Source organism: Vipera ursinii (genome assembly GCF_947247035.1).
Source record: "Vipera ursinii genome assembly, chromosome: 2".
Classification (NCBI taxonomy): Eukaryota; Metazoa; Chordata; class Lepidosauria; order Squamata; family Viperidae; genus Vipera; species Vipera ursinii.
In genome coordinates, this window is record NC_139513.1 from 11,537,509 (window position 1) to 11,555,789 (window position 18,281).

At 46.9% G+C, this 18,281-nt stretch overlaps 1 protein-coding gene across 1 annotated transcript in view; it reads left to right on the forward strand.

The window, feature by feature from the left end:
• Positions 1 to 18,281, forward strand: part of LOC310636500 (uncharacterized protein) — a 32,671-nt gene that overhangs the window by 1,572 nt on the left and 12,818 nt on the right. The window contains exons 2-3 of the mRNA XM_083356411.1: positions 13,897 to 14,215; positions 14,840 to 14,966. Of these exons, the coding sequence (XP_083212537.1) occupies positions 13,958 to 14,215; positions 14,840 to 14,966 (385 nt within the window). The 5' untranslated portion in view covers positions 13,897 to 13,957. The remainder of the gene's footprint in view (positions 1 to 13,896; positions 14,216 to 14,839; positions 14,967 to 18,281) is intronic.

Sequence of the window (18,281 nt, forward strand, 5' to 3'; positions counted from 1 at the left end):
GAACAAGCTGGCCTGGCCTGATGGGACGGGGTTGGATTTTATAAATGGATTTTAACTGTTAATCTGTATTAATTTATTATGGGCACTGTTTAATTACTTTTTAATAATTTTTAATTTTTGTATCTTGTTTTTATGTATTGCCCTGTTCACTGCCCTGAGTCCTTCGGGAGAAGGGCGGTATACAAATTAATTAAATAATAATAATAATAATAATAATAATAATAATAATAATAATAATAATAATATTAATAATAATAATAATAATATTAATAATAATAATAATAATAATAATAATAATAATAATAATAATAATAATAATAATATAATAAATGGGAGGAGCGGTCGTACGTCAGTGCCATCGCAGCTCCAAAGGGTCGCAAAGCAAACGGTTGGAAAGCGAGGACTACTTGCATGGAGAGATTCGGTTGGATTTGCAGGTCCAAGAGGCGGGGTCTTGGGGGTGGAGGGTTCCCAGGTGGGGGAGGACCATCTGGGATGAACATTGGGATCCATCTTTACCGAGTCCTGAGAAGCTCCATTGCCTGCTTCTGCCAGGGGTGGTGGATGCCAGAAGCCTCCTTCAGCAAGACTTTTGCCCCATTTTACGACCTTTCTTGCCGCAGTTCTTAAGAGAATATGGTTGTTAAGTGAATCTGGCTTCTCCATTGACTTTGCCTACCAAAAGGGTCACAAAAGATAATCACATGACCCCGGGACACTGCAACCGTAATAATAATAACAACAACAATAATAATAAAGTTGGAAGGGACCTTGGAGGTCATCTAGTCCAACCCCCTGCTCAGGCAGGAAACCCTATACCATTTCAGACAAATGGCTGTCCAGTCTCTTTTTAAAAACTTCCAGTGTTCACCGTTTCTGGAGGCAGGTTGTTCCACGGGTTAATTGTTCTAACTGTCAGGAAGTTTCTCCTTAGTTCCAGGTTGCTTCTCTCCTTGACTAGTTTCCATCCGTTGCTTCTTGTCCTGCCTTCAGGTGCTCTGGAGAATAGCTTGACTCCCTCTTTTTTTGTGGCAGCCCCTGAGATATTGGAACACGGCTATCATGTCCCCCCTCGTCCTTCTCTTCATTAAACTAGGCATACCCAATTCCAGCAACCGTTCCCTGTATGTTTTAGCCTCCAGTCCCCTGATCATCTTTGTTGCTCTTCTCTGTACTCTTTCTAGAGTCTCAACATCTTTCTCACATCGTGGTGACCAAAACTGGATGCAGTATTTCAAGTGTGGCCTTACCAAGGCGTTGTAAAGTGGTATTAACACTTCACGTGATCTTGATTCTATCCCTCTGTTAATGCAGCCTAGCACTGTGTTGGCTTTTTTGGCAGCTGCAGCACACGGCTGGCTCATATTTAAGTGATTGTCCACTAGGACTCTGAGATCTCTCTCACAGTTACTAGTATGAAGCAAGGTACCCCTTATACCAGGGGTCGGCAACCTAAAAAAGAAAAAGAGCCACTGGGAACCGGTTCCATCACAAATTAAAAAAAGAGGGAGCCGCGGGCGTGTGTCCATGCACGCGCATGCGCAAAAAGGTTTTTTGCGCATGCGCAGACGCACGCGGCTGCCATTTTTTAAAAAATGAGATGGAACCGGTTCCCGGTTGCCCGATGGCGACGGCCCGTCTGCAAAGCTGCCGCTTTCGGCAGCTTTGCAGACGGGCCGTGGCAGCTTCCTCAAAGAGCGGCGCCCCTGCCCATTCCGAGAGGTGCGCGCGCACCTCTCCGAACGACCGGAGGTGCGCGCGTACCTCCGCGCGAATGGGCAGCGGTGCTGCTCTTTCAGGAAGCCCGCCGCGGCCCGTCTGTGAAGCTGCCGAAAGCGGCAGCTTAGCAAACGGGCTGCGGCAGCTTCCGCAAAGAGCGGCGCCCCTGCCCATTCCGAGAGGTGCGCGCGCACCTCTCCGAACGACCGGAGTTGCGCGCGCACCTCCCCAAACCTTTGGGGAGGTGCGCGCGTACCTCCGCGCGAAGGGGCAGCGGCGCCGCTCTTTGCGGAAGCTGCCGAAAGCGGCAGCTTCCTGAAAGAGCGGCACCGCTGCCCGTTCGCGCGGAGGTACGCGCGCACCTCCCCAAAGGTTTGGGGAGGTGCGCGCGCACCTCCGGTCGTTCGGAGAGGTGCGCGCGCACCTCCCGGAATGGGCAGGGGCGCCGCTCTTTGCGGAAGCTGCCGCGGCCTCTCTGGTAAGCTGCCGCTTTCGGCAGCTTCACAGACGGGCCGCGGCGGGCTTCCTGAAAGACCGGCACCGCTGCCCATTCGCGCGGAGGTACGCGCGCACCTCCGGTCGTTCGGAGAGGTGCGCGCGCACCTCTCGGAATGGGCAGGGGCGCCGCTCTTTGAGGAAGCTGCCGCGGCCTCTCTGGTAAGCTGCCGCTTTCGGCAGCTTCACAGACGGGCCGCGGCGGGCTTCCTGAAAGACCGGCACCGCTGCCCATTCGCGCGGAGGTACGCGCGCACCTCCGGTCGTTCGGAGAGGTGCGCGCGCACCTCTCGGAATGGGCAGGGGCGCCGCTCTTTGCGGAAGCTGCCGCGGCCCGTCTGCTAAGCTGCCGCTTTCGGCAGCTTCACAGACGGGCCGCGGCGGGCTTCCTGAAAGAGCGGCACCGCTGCCCATTCGCGCGGAGGTACGCGCGCACCTCTCCAAAGGTTTGGGGAGGTGCGCGCGCACCTCCGCCCATTCGGGGAGGTGCGCGTGCACCTCTCCAAACGGGCGGTGCCACTCTCCATTTGGAGAGGTGCGCGCGCACCACTGCCCGTTGGAAGAGGTGCGCGCGCACCGGGCGGCTGGGAGCCGCAAGAGACGGCTCAAAGAGCCGCATGCGGGTCCGGAGCCGCGGGTTGCCGACCTGTGCCTTATACTATACGTGTACATTTGGTTTTTCTTGCCTGAATGTAGAACCTTACTTTTTTCACCATTGAATTTCATTTTGTTAGATAGCGTCCAGTGTTCAAGTCTGTCCAGATCCTCCTGTATCATAAATTATGAGTTGGCGAAGTGTCTGGATTTTGATCACATGACCGTGAGGATGCTGCAAAGGACATAAATGTGAAAAACGGTCACAAGTCACTTTTTCAAGTGTGGTCATTAAATCAACTGTTGTAAGTCGAGGACTAGCTGTAGTAGGGTTGTGGGGAAGGTGCTGGACTTGGAGTGTGGAGAATCAGTTCCAAGTTGGGGGCAAGGACTGAGGGCAAATCTTTCACATTCTCCCCTCAGCCCAGCTTATCTCACAGAGATGTGGTGATAATGAAAATGGCAGGGGACGTACTCCTGGAGGAGAGAGGGGATACAGATTTAAAGGCATTGGGGAAAGCTAAAAAATATATATATCTGATTGCTGATTTGGAAATTTCTCATCAGTTTGGGTTTGTGTTGCCGGTCCAAGTACTGATTGAATACTGTTATAAAGAGCTGAAATGGGCCAGATACACAATTGCTTTTTTATGAAATTGATTTTTGGGGACGATTTTGCCCTGAAAGCCTTCCTAAAAAATTCTTCACATGAATATAATAATAAGCTAAATCCCAGCAGAATGTGAAAAGTTCGGTCTTGGTCACAAATCTCTGCGTGGTCCTCAAACTACCAGGATAATTTGGCGCTTGTCAATTCTGTTACTTCTACAGCTTGCCCTGAGCCGAGACTAGAGGAGAACACTCGCCTACATTTAAGTTTGCTTTACTCCTTTGCTATGGACGCGGTGGCTCAGTGGGTTAGGACACTGAGCTTGTGGATCAGAAGATTGGCAGTTTGGCGGGTCGGATCCCGAGTGCCGCGTAGCAGAGTGAGCGTTACTGTTACTCGTCCCAGCTTCTGCCAACCAAGCAGTTCGAAAGCACGTAAAAATGCAAGTAGAAAAATAGGGACCACTGCGGTGGGAAGGTAACAGTGTTCCGTGCGCCTTTGGCGTCTAGTCATGCCAGCCACATGACCACGGAGACGTCCTTGGACAAACGCTGGCTCTTCGGCTTTGAAACGGAGATGAGCACCGGCCCCTAGAGTCAGAAACGACTAGCACGCATGTATGGGGGAACCTTTACCTTTACCTTACTCCTTTGCTAAGGAAGGAAGGAAAGGAAAAGAAAGAAAGAAAAGTTGGAGCAGTTGATAAGTGAATTACACAGTCATTAACTGAATCCAAGTTTCCACAATTGACTTTGCTTGCCAGAAGCCATGCTGGAAAGGTTGCAAAATGGCAATATGTGTACCTCAGGTGTAGGATAAGGCGGAGGTTTGTTGTCATGTCAGGTGAGGGTCATTTGAAGGTGAAGTGCTGGTGTGGGTGTTGCGGGCTGATTGAAGGTTGGTGCTATCACTGTTTGCTTGTGCGGTTGATTTGAATTCTCAGGGTTAGTTAGGGTTACGCAGGGGTAGGCCACCTCGTCTCTTTTATGACTCATGGACTTCAACTCCCAGAATTCCTGAGTCAGCATAGTTGACTCAGGAATTCTGGGAGTTGAAGTCCACGAGTCATAAAAGAGACAAAGGTTGCCTACCCCTGGACCGTTAGGGTGATAATGTTAGTCGGTTCAATTTTCAAAATAAAAGTGCTCATTTTCCTTCTGAGGTTTATTTATCTTGATAGTAATTTGGGCTGAACACAGGTGTCAAGCATTGGCCAACAAGATTAGCCCGGCTTCATACAACCGGATTCCTTTTATTTAATGAAAGCAAGGATACTTGTGTGTTAACTCCTGGGGGGGAAAAAAGAACACACCCATCCTAGTAGGTTAAATATTGCAATCGGATGAGGCAATAAGATTAAGCTGGGAGTTGTTCGGGTCTTCCCCTGTTTTTGTAACATTTCACTTAAATTTTTGGAGAATGCCAAAAGCTACATAATCATTCATTGCTTTTTGGTGATCTTAATAAATATAATGCTCTACAGCAGGGGTCTTTAAACTTGGCCCTTTTATGACTTGTGGACTTCAACTCCCAGAATTCCTCAGCCAGCGTGCCTGGCTGAGGAATTCTGGGAGTTGAAGTCCACAAGTCATAAAAGGGCCAAGTTTGAAGACCCCCTGCTCTACGGTATTGGGGATTGTACCTTCTTATGTGTGTTTTTATTGTTTTACTGCCTAATAGAAAAGATTCTCTGAGCAGTTTATAATAACATTGAGAAACTGTTCCGGATTTGCTCTCCTGAAAAGTTAGGTTTTCGATCAGCTTTTAAAATCACTAAACTTTAAAGGGTACAGTCTTTATTGTGGATGTTAGCTGTCCTTTAAAAGAAGTCAGATCACTAAGAAGGATTTATCCAGACAATATTTAGGTATAGTTTGTGGGTTTTTCTTTGCTTTCGCATTTACACTCTTATTTTGGAAATAAATTACTAGCCATTAAGAAAACTAGGTCAACGGCAATTTAAAAACAATGAATTAAGCATATAAAAATAATGATATCCTTTCCCAGTGGCTCATTGTTTCTATAATTGCAAAAAAGCCATGTGGAAACTTAGCTTCCCCCTATCTTTTTTATTTTCCTTTGCTTGTGTGTATACACATACACAGTATATGTGTTTTCAAGTCAAAAGATTGACTTGCCCACCAGCTGGGTTGATTATGGGGAAATGCAAGTTTTGAACAGAAACAACTTTTCCAGACGTGGGTGTGTGTAATTACACTAAAAGCAGCTTCAATGCTAGCAGATCATGAGTTAAAGGAGGTGAAAAGAATCTAAACCTTGGCACGAACTTGAAGCTAATGTCATTACAACGAATCCTCGACTTACAACCACAGTTGGGATTGGAATTGTTGTCCGTAAGTGATGCAGTCATTAAGTGAGTTGTGCCAGGTTTTACCTTTTCTTTTGCCCCAGTCGTTAAGTGATTCTGGCTTTCCCCATTGACTTTTCTTTGTCAGAAGCTGACTGGGAAGGTTGCAAATGGCATTCACATGACCCCCAGGACACCGCAACCATCCTAAATACATGCTGGTTGCCAAACGTCCAAATTCCAGAATCAGATTCACACTCTGAGAAGTGTGGAAGGGACCTTGGAGGTCTTCTAGTCCAACCCCCTGCTCCAGCAGGAGACCCTACACCATTTCAGACAAATGGCTGTCCAGTCTCTTCTTAAAAACTTCCAGAGATGAAGCACCCACAACTTCTGAAGGCTAGCTTAATTGTCCCCATTTTCAGAACATCCTTAGCTCCAGGTTGCTTCTCTCCTTGATTAGTTTCCATCCATTGTTTCTTCTCCTGCCCTCAGGTGCTTTGGAGAAGAGCTTGACTCCCTCTTCTGTTTTGGCAGCCCCTGAGATACTGGAACTCTGCTATCATGTGCCCCCCAGTCCTGCTTTTCTCTACCCAAATCCCGCAACCGTTCTTCATATGTTTTTTTTTGTCTTCAGGCCCTTTATCATCTTAGTTACTCTTCTTTGCACTTTTTCCAAAGTCTCAACATCTTTTTTGTAATGTGGTGACCAAAACTGGATGCAGTACTCCAGGTGTGGCCTTAGGTAGGTTCCCCCGCACGTGCATGCTAGTCGTTTCCGACTCTAGGGGCCGGTGCTCATCTCCGTTTCAAAGCCGCAGAGCCAGCGCTTGTCCGAGGACGTCTCCGTGGTCATGTAGCCGGCATGACTAGATGCCAAAGGCGCACGGAACGCTGTTACCTTCCCACCGTAGCGGTCTTTATTTTTCTACTTGCATTTTTACGTGCTTTCGAACTGCTAGGTTGGCAGAAGCTGGGACGAGTAACAGGCGCTCACTCTGCTACGCGGCACTCGGGATTCGACCCGCCAAACTGCCGACCTTCTGATCGACAAGCTCAGCGTCCTAACCCGCTGAGCCACGCGCGTCCCTTTTGGTGTGGCCTTACTAAGCCTTTATAAAGCAGTAGTAATACTTCGCATGATCTTGATTCTATGCCTCTGTTTATACAACCAAGGATTGCATTAGCTGTTTTGGCTGCTGCTGTACGCTGCTGGCTCATGTTTAAGTGATTGTCCGCTCGGATTCCAAGGCCCCTCTCACAGTGGCTCTTTTTGAGCCAGGTTTCGCCTAATCTGTACTTGTACCGTGGGTTTTTCATGCCTAGGTGTAAAACCTCGCTTTTCTCCACATGAAATTTCATGCTGTCGGACATGGCCCATCGTTCAAGTCTGTCAAGATCCTTTTGGATCCTGAGCTTGTCATTTTGTTTGTCAGAAGCTGGCTACGGTGTCACAGATGGGGATCACATGACCCAGGGGGTTTCTGCATTTCATCATGAATACATGCAGGTTGCCAAGCACACAAACTTTGATCACCTGACAGTGGGGATCCTGCGACTGTCATAAGTGCAATGCATAAGTCCTAAGTCCCTTTTTTTCCGGTGCCACTGGAACATTGAAAGGTTGTTAAACAAAGAGTTGTAAGCTGAGGACAACCTGTGTTTTCTTCGTGTTGCCCATTATTTTGAAAGAAAATAAGGAACTAGGCGGTAAGGCAGATAAGGATGAGGACCCAGATTGTTGGGGCAATTAAGCTGACTTTGTAATAATACCGCTTGGGTGTGTGTGTGTGAAAGCCCTAATAAGCAGGCATATACCGTACATAGAATGAAGGCTACTGCTAAGCTTGTAAGCCGCCCTGAGTCTTCAGAGAAGGGCGGGATATAAATGGAATTAAAATAAAAATAAAAAATAAATAAGCAGTAAATCTGAACTATAAAATTAATACATTGTGGATTGATTATTAGAATGTGGAACAACTGGCCTCCAGAGGTTGTGGAGGTTTTTAAAAAGAGTTTGGACAGCCATTTGTCTGAAATGGTATATAGGCCAGGGGTAGGCCACCTTGGCTCTTTTATGACTCGTGGACTTCAACTCCCAGAATTCCTGAGCCAGCCATGCTGAGGGAAAAGGGAGAGGTTTCCATGCTGAGCCATGCTGGCTCAGGGATTCTGGGAGTTGAAATCCACAAGTCATAAAAGAGCCAAGGTGGCCTACCCCTGCCCTAGGCCGCTTTATGACTCGTGGACTTCAACTCCCAGAATTTCTGAGCCAGCCATGCTGAGGGAAAAGGGAGAGGCTTCCATGCTGAGCCATGCTGGCTCAGGAATTCTGGGAGTTGAAGTCCACGAGTCATAAAAGAGCCAAGGTTGCCTACACCTGGCTAGGCTGCTTTATGACTCGTGGACTTCAACTCCCAGAATTCCTGAGCCAGCCATGCTGAGGGAAAAGGGAGAGGTTTCCATGCTGAGCCATGCTGGCTCAGGAATTCTGGGAGTTGAAGTCCACGAGTCATAAAAGAGCCAAGGTGGCCTACACCTGGCTAGGCCGCTTTATGACTCGTGGACTTCAACTCCCAGAATTTCTGAGCCAGCCATGCTGAGGGAAAAGGGAGAGGCTTCCATGCTGAGCCATGCTGGCTCAGGAATTCTGGGAGTTGAAGTCCACGAGTCATAAAAGAGCCAAGGTTGCCTACACCTGGCTAGGCTGCTTTATGACTCGTGGACTTCAACTCCCAGAATTCCTGAGCCAGCCATGCTGAGGGAAAAGGGAGAGGTTTCCATGCTGAGCCATGCTGGCTCAGGAATTCTGGGAGTTGAAGTCCACGAGTCACAAAAGAGCCAAGGTGGCCTACCCCTGGTATAGGGTCTCCTGACTGAGTAGGGGGTTGGACTAGGAAGACCTCCACTGCCCCTTCCAGCTGTTGTTAGTCTGTAGGACGCTTATAGTATTGTCATATATTTCATGTCCGTTTTCCAATCCAAATCCATGTGTTCTTGTGGATCTGTAAGCTAAAAATGCTTAATTAAAACAAAACCACTAAGAGGAAATTGTAGCAGGAAATCATGCATTAAGCCAATATTGTAGTTATCCATCGAGTGCAACTGTGGACTCTAAAACCCAAATTTTGCAGGCAGCATGATTCTCTGTATAAGACTGAGTGTACAAGAATGGTTTCTAATTAAAAAAAATGCAACTTGTGTCAGGTTTTCTTTTTAAATACAATTGCATTTTGTAGCCCACTACTCTTGAAAGGCGGGGAAACAACTCCAGGATTTTAGAACAAACCACAGAAGCTACTTCTTGGGCGTAATTTGGAGTCGTTTTTCGTCAATCGTCGTTTTTTGCACAAAGTTTTAACTCTGGCTGTTTGGGTTTTTTTACCATCTTTTTTTTTTTAATTGAAAAGTTTTACAGTACATTTTTTAAAAAACAAAACCCCTCCCAACCCCCTCCCCTCTCCCCAAACCTCCCCAACTCTTCCCTCCCCTCCCCTTCCACCCCCCCCCCCCGACTTCCCAGAGCTAAATACAGGGTATAAAAATACAAACAAACATAATCTACAATATGCAAACGACAATAAAATATTAAATTCTATCGCACTTTAACTCTTAATAAAATAACTACAAGCAGTTTATATATCACTTAAATCCAATACTTATTCAAATGCTAGGTGAAACTTTTTAGTCCCATATTTATTCTGGATGTAATCAATCCATCTTCGCCACTCCACAATATATCTCTGTTGCGACTGGTCTTTCAAATACGCTGAAATCTTTGCCATTTCCACCAGATTGGAAACTTTTAAAGTCCATTCTTCTATAGTCGTCAGTTCTTCCTTCTTCCAATATTGCGCTACTAAAAAAGGTTTTTTTTACCATCTTGTCTAACCCTCCAGATGTGCTGGACTACGACTCCCATCACTCCGCTGTCTGCGTATGGGCCTACCAGCTGGGGATGATGGGGCTGGCAAGCCAGCTTCATTTGAGAGCATCTGCTTCGGTGAGTGGTCTTTATAAAAAGACCTCTTTGCCCAGAATCCTGCTTCCCTGGGATAAATTCTCACTAAGGGTTAAATTGACCGAGACTTCTATTCCTAGGCTGTCTTCTAGGAAGCTGGGTTGTAAAATGGGTTTAGATCACTTCCTGCTTTTAACACTATTTCTTCCCCCCCCTACTCCCCCCCATCTTAAGAATTTTTTTTCCACCTTGGGGGTCAATGGCTAGGCGGGATCTGGTAAGTTTCTTAAGTTTGAGGAGGTGGGGGTGTGGAAGGGAGAGATTCAAGAATGCGGAAGAGAACGGCTATGGGCTCTGAAATCCGAGGGAAGGAGACAGGATTGAGGCTTAAATGGATGGCCCTGTTTTTAGTTTGAGCAGATTAAGGAAGCAGATGGGGCTGCAATGAGGCAGCTGCTGATTGCACAGAGAGCCCATCCAGACACACCACACACACAAATGCAAGATGAGGGAGGTCCTTGCAAAGAGATCCCCTCCGAAGTTATTTGCATCAGTGCGCTTTCTTCATTGATTGCAGATAGAGTAGAGTAGAACAGAACAGAATAGAATATGGAGAATAGAATAGAATAGAATAGAATAGAATAGAATAGAATAGAATAGAATAGAATAGAATAGAATAGAATTGAATAGAATAGAATAGAATAGAATATGAAAAATAAGAGTAGAGTATAGAGTAGAGTAGAATAGGAAAAGGAATAGAACAGAATAGAATATGGAGAATAGAATAGAATAAATATGGAAAATAGAATAGAATAGAATAGAATATGGAAAATAGAGCAGAGTAGAGAGTAGAGTAGAGTAGAATAGGAATAGAACAGAATAGAATATGGAGAACAGAACAGAATAGAATAGAATATGGAAAATAGAGTATAGTATAGAGTAGAATAGAATAGAATATGGAAAATAGAATAGAATAGAATAGAATAGAATATGGAAAATAGAGTAGAATAGAATAGAATAGAATAGAATAGAATAGAATAGAATATGGAAAATAGAGTAGAGTAGAATAGAATCAAATAGAATAGAATATGGAAAATAGAATAGAATAGAATAGAATAGAATAGAATAGAATAGAATAGAATAGAATAGAATAGAATAGAATAGAATATGGAAAATAGAATAGAATAGAATATGGAAAATAGAGTAGAGTAGAATAGAATCAAATAGAATAGAATAGAATATGGAAAATAGAATAGAATAGAATATGGAAAATAGAATAGAATAGAATATGCAAAATGGAATAGAATAGAATAGAATAGAATATGGAAAATAGAATAGAATAGAATATGGAAAATAGAATAGAATAGAATATGGAAAATAGAGTAGAGTAGAGTAGGATAGGATAGGATAGGATAGGATAGGATAGGATAGGATAGGATAGGATAGGATAGGATAGGATAGGATAGGATAGGATAGGACAGGACAGAACAGAACAGAATAGAATAGAATAGAATAGACCTGGAAAGGACCTTGGAGGTCTTCTAGTCCAGCCCCCTGCTCAAGCAAGAGAATCTGCCCTATACCATCTCAGACAAGTGACTGTCCAGTCTCTTCTTAAAAACCTCCAGTGTTAGAGCATTCACAACCTCTGGAGGCAAGTTGCAATTGCTTTGTATATTTGGGGCAGGCTGTTAGGGAGTCTGCTCTAATTATACAGGTAGGCCTCAGCTGAGGTAGGCCTCAACCGAGCCACAAAATGTATGTGGCTAAGCGAGACAGTTCTTAAGTGAGTTTTGCCCTGTTTTAGGACCCTTCTTGCCAGAGTTGCTAACTGAATCACTGCTGTTGTTAAGTTAGCAACATGGTTGTTCACTGAATCTGGCTTCCCCCTGGACTTTGATGGTCAGAACGTCGCAAAAGGGGGTTCACATGACACACACCTCCTCCCTGGACACCGCAACCGTCATTAATATAAACCAATTGCCAAGCACCCAAATGTTGACCATGTGACCGTGGGGGTTGCTGCGACGGTTGAAAAGTATGAAAAGCCTCCATGTCGCTTCTTTCAGTGCCGTTGTAACTTTGAACAGCTACTGAACAAATGGGTCCTAAGACGAGGAGGAGTTGTACAATGCACAGTATCCTTCGGTGGGGGATTTGTGAGTCTGCAAGGGATTGATAGAGACCTGAACAACTGTCTCCCATTTGTTTTTTTTTTGTGGTTTTTTTGTGGTTTTTTAATTCTGATGGGCTGGAAGAAGCGATAGGAACGGCATCTACTACTCGTTGTCTGGCCTGCCTGCATTTTAATTCCTAGTCCCTTAAGGTGACCACATCAGTGCTTAAAGCGGCGTTTCTCAAACTTTGGCCACCTTGGCAAATGGACCCCGAATTTTTGTTGCTAAGCAAGACAGTTATTAAATGAATTTTGTCCCGTTTTATGATCTTCCTTGCCACATTTCTTAAGTGAATCATTGCAGTCCTTAAGAGTTGCCTGGCTGAGGAATTCTGGGAGTTGAAGCCCATGAGTCATAAAAGGGCCAAGTGTCAAGAGCCCTGTTGTTAGTTGCAAAGTCGTGTCCGACCCATCGTGACCCCATGGACAACGTTCCTCCAGGCCTTCCTGTCCTCTACCATCTTCTGGAGCCCATTTAAGCTCATACCTACTGCTTCAGTGACTCCATCCAGCCACCTCATTCTCTGTCGTCCCCTTCTTCTCTTGCCCTCCACCTTTCCCAGCATTAGGCTCTTCTCCAGTGAGTCCTTCCTTCTCATTAGGTGGCCAAAGTATTTGAGTTTCAGCTTCAGGATCTGGCCTTTTAAAGAGCAGTCCGGGTTGATCTCCTCTAGGATTGACCGGTTTGATCGCCTTGCAGTCCAAGGGACTCGCAGAGGTCTTCTCCAGCACCAGAGTTCAAAGGCTTCAATTCTTTGGCGCTCAGCCTTGAGCCCTGAGCTAGTAGCAATAGCCCTTAGAGTTACATACCGCTTCACAGTGCTTTTACACCCGTCTCTAAGGGGTTTACAGAGTCAGCCTATTGCCCCCAGCAATCTGGGTCCTCGTTTTATTGACCTCGGAAACATGGTTGTCAGGTCCCCAAATCCTTATTGTTTCCCCTGCATACGTGCACTTGTTTGGGGCCTGCCATTCTGCTGGGATTTGCTTTCGCTTGGGATAACTTTCGCTTTCTAGTATTCCTCTCCCGCCTCTATCCACTTGAGAAAGGAATGTGTCTCCCTTATCAGGGCGACGGTTAGGGAGAAACCGAAAGCTGGAGAAGACCTTGAGATGCTTGCCAACTGTGCCAGTTACCCAAACATCATGCCACCGGTGGATTGGCTGGATTTTAAATGGACTCTTTGGTTGGAGGAGGAAGATTGCCTGTTTAGCTATACCAGGGGTAGGCCACCTTGGCACTTTTATGACTCGTGGACTTCAACTCCCAGAATTCCTGAGCCAGCCATGCTGAGGGGAAAGGGAAAGTTTCCATTGTGGCTTAGGAATTCTGGGAGTTGACGTCCACGAGTCATAAAGCGGCCTAGGCCAGGCGTAGGCCACCTTGGCTCTTTTATGACTCGTGGACTTCAACTCCCAGAATTCCTGAGCCAGCATGGCTCAGCTTGGAAACCTCTCCCTTTTCCCTCAGCATGGCTGGCTCAGGAATGCTGGGAGTTGAAGTCCACGAGTGATCAAAGAGCCAAGGTGGCCTACCCCTGAGCTATACCGTTTAAGCAGGTTTTTCCCCAGACCTCGCCTTGACTTCCCTACTGTTACTAACCGCTAATAAAAGTTCCTTTTTGGGACAATGCCTGTTTCAAGAGTTCTGCTTTCTTGGGCGGCATTGATTTTGCTTCTCAGAAGGTCGTAAAAGGTGATCGCATGACCCCGGGACGCTGCAACCGTCATAAATATGAGTCAGTTGCCAAGCTTCTGAATGTTTTTCACAAGACTAGGGGGAATCGGTGTTAAAAACGGTCATAACTCACCTCTTTCGGTTCTATTGTAACTTCCGGTCACCATTAAATGAGCTGTTGTAACTTGAGGATTACCTGTGCGAGCCTAGCTTTTTTGTGTCAAGTTACTATGGTATTTTTTTTTCCTCTTTCAGGTAAGGAAAGAACTGGCTAGCTGGAATCAACCAGTCTTTCCTCTTTAGTGGCCGGATCTTCCATCTGGTGTTACCGAGCAACCAACAATTGATATTGCAGAATCAGGAACCTTCGTCTGAGCATCTCGTCTCTCCAAATTCCAGCTGTGTTGGTCCTGAAGATGAGGACCAAGCGAGGTCCAGAGCTGAAGGACACGCTGAAACATGAAGAGAAAACGTGTGAACGAGAGGTAGCAAGCCCCCAAACAGCCCCCCAGCTCTGTCTTGCCTTCCAGGCTGGGAATAGCAGGAAATACCAAGGAAGAAAGGAAGCAGCCATCTTGGATGAGGAGAATGCCGTCCACTCGGACACAGCCCAGGATCAGATACAAAGCCAGAAGCTTCTAGAAGACTTCTTACTGGGGCACGTAGAAGATCAGGTGAGCCTGGGAGCGCCTCGCATTGTCAAGGAGGGATCTGCTGTTTCAGGAGGAAGGTGGGATTCCCAAGAAAGCGCCGTAGCCAGATCTCCTAAGTCTGGCTTTAAATTGGCATTTCTGAAACGGAGGAGATCAGCTGGGCCCCTGGAGTTTATGGATCTCAGATCTGACGCCTACAGCTCCCAACGAAAAGTCAGGACTGATCCGGTGGCACCTTTCCTGACTAACAAGTTTGTATTAATAGCCGGAAGCTTTTGTGAGTGAGCTGAAGGTCAGGAAAGCTTATGTCCCGTTGGAAAAAGGTACGTCTGGACTTCTCCTGAAGTACCAAGAAAGGAGAATATTTGTAGCTCAGGGTTGAAATGAGGGGTCCTTGGGGCTTTCTGAGCTTGGTTGTTTGCTTGCAGACGTTTCATTACCCAACTAAGTAACGTCATCAGTGCTAGTTTGGGTAATGAAACTTCTTCAAGAAAACAGCCGCGCTCGGAGAACACCAAGGTTACCCCTCTTCTCCCGAGGTTTTGTTACAGTAGCCCAGGGGGAGGCCACCTTGGCTCTTTGATGACTCGTGGACTTCAACTCCCAGAATTCCTGAGCCAGCATGTTCTGTCCCCTCCATCTCAGGGACCTGTGACCTTTGAGGAAGTGGCTGTGCGCTTCAGCAAGGGCGAGTGGGGCATGCTGGACCCAGAGCAGAGGGCTCTCTATCGGGAAGTCATGGTGGAAAACTACGGGACCGTGGTCTCTTTGGGTAAGACTCTGTTTGATCTTCTGGGGGAGGTAAGCTTTCTTTACTGTTGTAAAAGAATGAGGTTCTCCACGCAAAGCCAAACAGAAGAACAAGAAAGCAACAGGGTGGCATATGATAAATATCCCAGCATATCATAAATATCATGGTGTATCATAAATATCAGCCAGCCGTGTTCTGCAGCTGCCAAAATAGCCAAGGCAATCCTAGGCTGCCTTAACAGAGGGATAGAATCAAGATCACGTGAAGTGTTAATAAAGGTAAAGGTTCCCCCGCACATGCGTGCTAGTCGTCTCCGACTCTAGGGGCCGGTGCTCATCTCCGTTTCAAAGCCAAAGAGCCAGCGCTTGTCCGAGGACGTCTCCGTGGTCATGTGGCCGGCATGACCAGACGCCAAAGGCGCACGGAACGCTGTTACCTTCCCACCGTAGCGGTCCCTATTTTTCTACTTGCATTTTTACGTGCTTTCGAACTGCTAGGTGGGCAGAAGCTGGGACGAGTAACAGGCGCTCACTCTGCTTCGCGGCACTCGGGATTTGACCCGCCAAACTGCCGACCTTCTGATCGACAAGCTCAGCGTCCTAACCCACTGAGCCACCGCGTCCCTGAAGTGTTAATACCACCTTATAATGCCTTAGTTAAGACCACACTTGCAATACTGCATCCAGTTTTGGTCACCACGATGTGAAAAAGATGTTGAGAGTCTAGAAAGAGTGCAGAGAATAGCAACTAAGATGATTAGGGGACTGGTGGAGGCTAAAACATAGAACGGTTGCTGGAATAGGGTAGGTCTAGCTTAATGAAGAGAAGGATCAGGGGTGACATGATAGCAGTGTTCCAGTATCTCAGGGGCTGCCACAAAAAAGAGTGAGTCAAGCTATTCTTCAAAATATCAAAAGGCAAGAGGAGAAATAATGGATGGAAACTAACCAAACAGAGAAGCAACCTAGAACTAAGGAGAAATTTCCTGACAGTTAGAACAACTAACCAGTGGAACAACCTGCCTCCAGAAGCTGTGAATGCTCAGACACTGGAAGTTTTTAAGAAGAGACTAGACAGCTATTTGTCTGAAATGGTATAGGGTTTCCTGCCGGAGCAGGGTGTTGGAGTAGAACAGTGGTCCCCAACCTATGATCTGCTGCCAGCGGGCAATGGAAACGGCTGGCTGATGCGCACACGCGTTGGCGTGCATTTCCCCCCACTTGCGCTAGCGCCTGTGGTCCCATTTGCACAGGCACGCAGGTGCAAATGGGGATGCTAGTGCCAGGCTGGTGTCTGCAGCCCGCATGCGCCACAAGCCTGAGTGGGTTGCGCAGCCCAGGCCGCTAGCCGCCACGGTGGGCGCATGGCCGTTCGCACAGCACACGCCGCACGTGTCAACGGGGCTGCTAGTGCCGCGTGGGCACGCAGACATCAATTTTGAAGCTGCTCCTTCCCTCTGGGCCTCAAGCCAGGAAAGGTTGGAGACCTCTGAACTAAGAGGCCTCCAACTCTGGCATTCAGGCCTTCCTGTGTCATTCACGGCTGGAGCCACTGAGCCATTTTGCTGCGACAGCAGAAAATTCCCTCTTTAGTGCCTAGCATAGGGATGACAAACCTTTGGGGCTCAAAAATTTGGAAAAGGCCTAACTTGACTCTCCTGGTGTTTCATCCCAACCGACATCCTGAAGAAAAGACAAACAATAAATATATTTTTTTAAATAAAAAAAGTACAATCATGTGTGATCCTAAGATTTGTTGGATGGGGGTTATGTTTAGGTCAGCGGTAGGCCACCTTGGCTCTTTGATAACTCGTGGACTTCAACTCCCAGAATTCCTGAGCCAGCATGGCTCAGCTTAGAAACCTCTCCCTTTCCCCTCAGCATGGCCGGCTCAGGAATTCTGGGAGTTGAAGTCCACGAGTCATAAAGCAGCCTAGGCCAGGGGTAGGCCACCTTGGCTCTTTTATGACTCGTGGACTTCAACTCCCAGAATTCCTGAGCCAGCGTGGCTCAGCTTGGAAACCTCTCCCTTTCCCCTCAGCATGGCCGGCTCAGGAATTCTGGGAGTTGAAGTCCACGAGTCATAAAGCGGCCTAGGCCAGGGGTAGACAACCTTGGCTCTTTTATGACTTGTGGACTTCAACTCCCAGAATTCCTGAGCCAGCATGGCTCAGCTTGGAAATATCTCCCTTTCCCCTCAGCATGGCTGGCTCAGGAATTCTGGGAGTTGAAGTCCACGAGTCATAAAGCGGCCTAGGCCAGGGGTAGGCCACCTTGGCTCTTTTATGACTCGTGGACTTCAACTCCCAGAATTCCTGAGCCAGCATGGCTCAGCTTGGAAACCTCTCCCTTTCCCCTCAGCGTGGCTGGCTCAGGAATTCTGGGAGTTGAAGTCCACGAGTCATCAAACAGCCAAGGTGGCCTACCCTTGGCCTATTGCACCCCTCAGCCTACAGCGCAAGGAAAGGGGTAACTTGCCTCAGCCTCCAGCAACCTATCCATTTAATCCGAAAACCCAACATGTGATTTGTTTCCTTCCCTACAAGGGCCTTTAGTTCCCAAACCTGAGCTCATCTCCTGGTTAGAAAACAAAGAAGAAAGACAAGGCCCCAGCTCTGAAGAAGGAGATGGGAAAAGAGGTAGCGACCGATCGCTTGTGTTTTGGGTGGCTTCAGAATTGCCAAGTTCAAGGCAGCAGCCGGTTGATTTTCATGGTTATCTTCCTCCCCATACACACACACATCTAGGATTGAGAGACAGCTGGAGATCATGTTACCAGCAAACACAGATTTAAGTTAAAGTTAAATTTAAGTTAAGTTAAACAGTCATTTTTTCACGGCAGTGAAACTGACATAAGTTGGGCAAAAGGGATGTGCCAAACTGGTTTTGGAGATGGACCGTTTTGGAATGGAGGGGTCCTTCTTGCTCTCTGAGCTTGGTTGCTTTCTTGCAGATGTTTCATTACCCAACTAGGTAACATTGTCAGTGCTAGCAAAACATCTGCAAGAAAGCAACCAAGCTCAGAGAGCACCAAGGACCCCCCCCTCTCATTTCAAGCCTCAGCCTCAAATATATTGGAATCTTGGAATTGCCAGGGAATGTTCTCTTTCTCTTCCAAACCTTGTCAGCTGGATTATTTCAGGGCTGGCCTAGCAATTTTCCAGAAATAAAGTTGGACTTTTAGAAAAAGCCACCTAGAGAATGGCTGGATCGACACGATCCAGAAGGCTTTTTCTGTTTTGAAAGTCACTCTGTCTCTGGAACAGCAGATTTTTCATCCACCCAGTGCCCATCTTTAAAAGGAAAGAGGCACATTCATGAAATGCCGGAGGGCGTT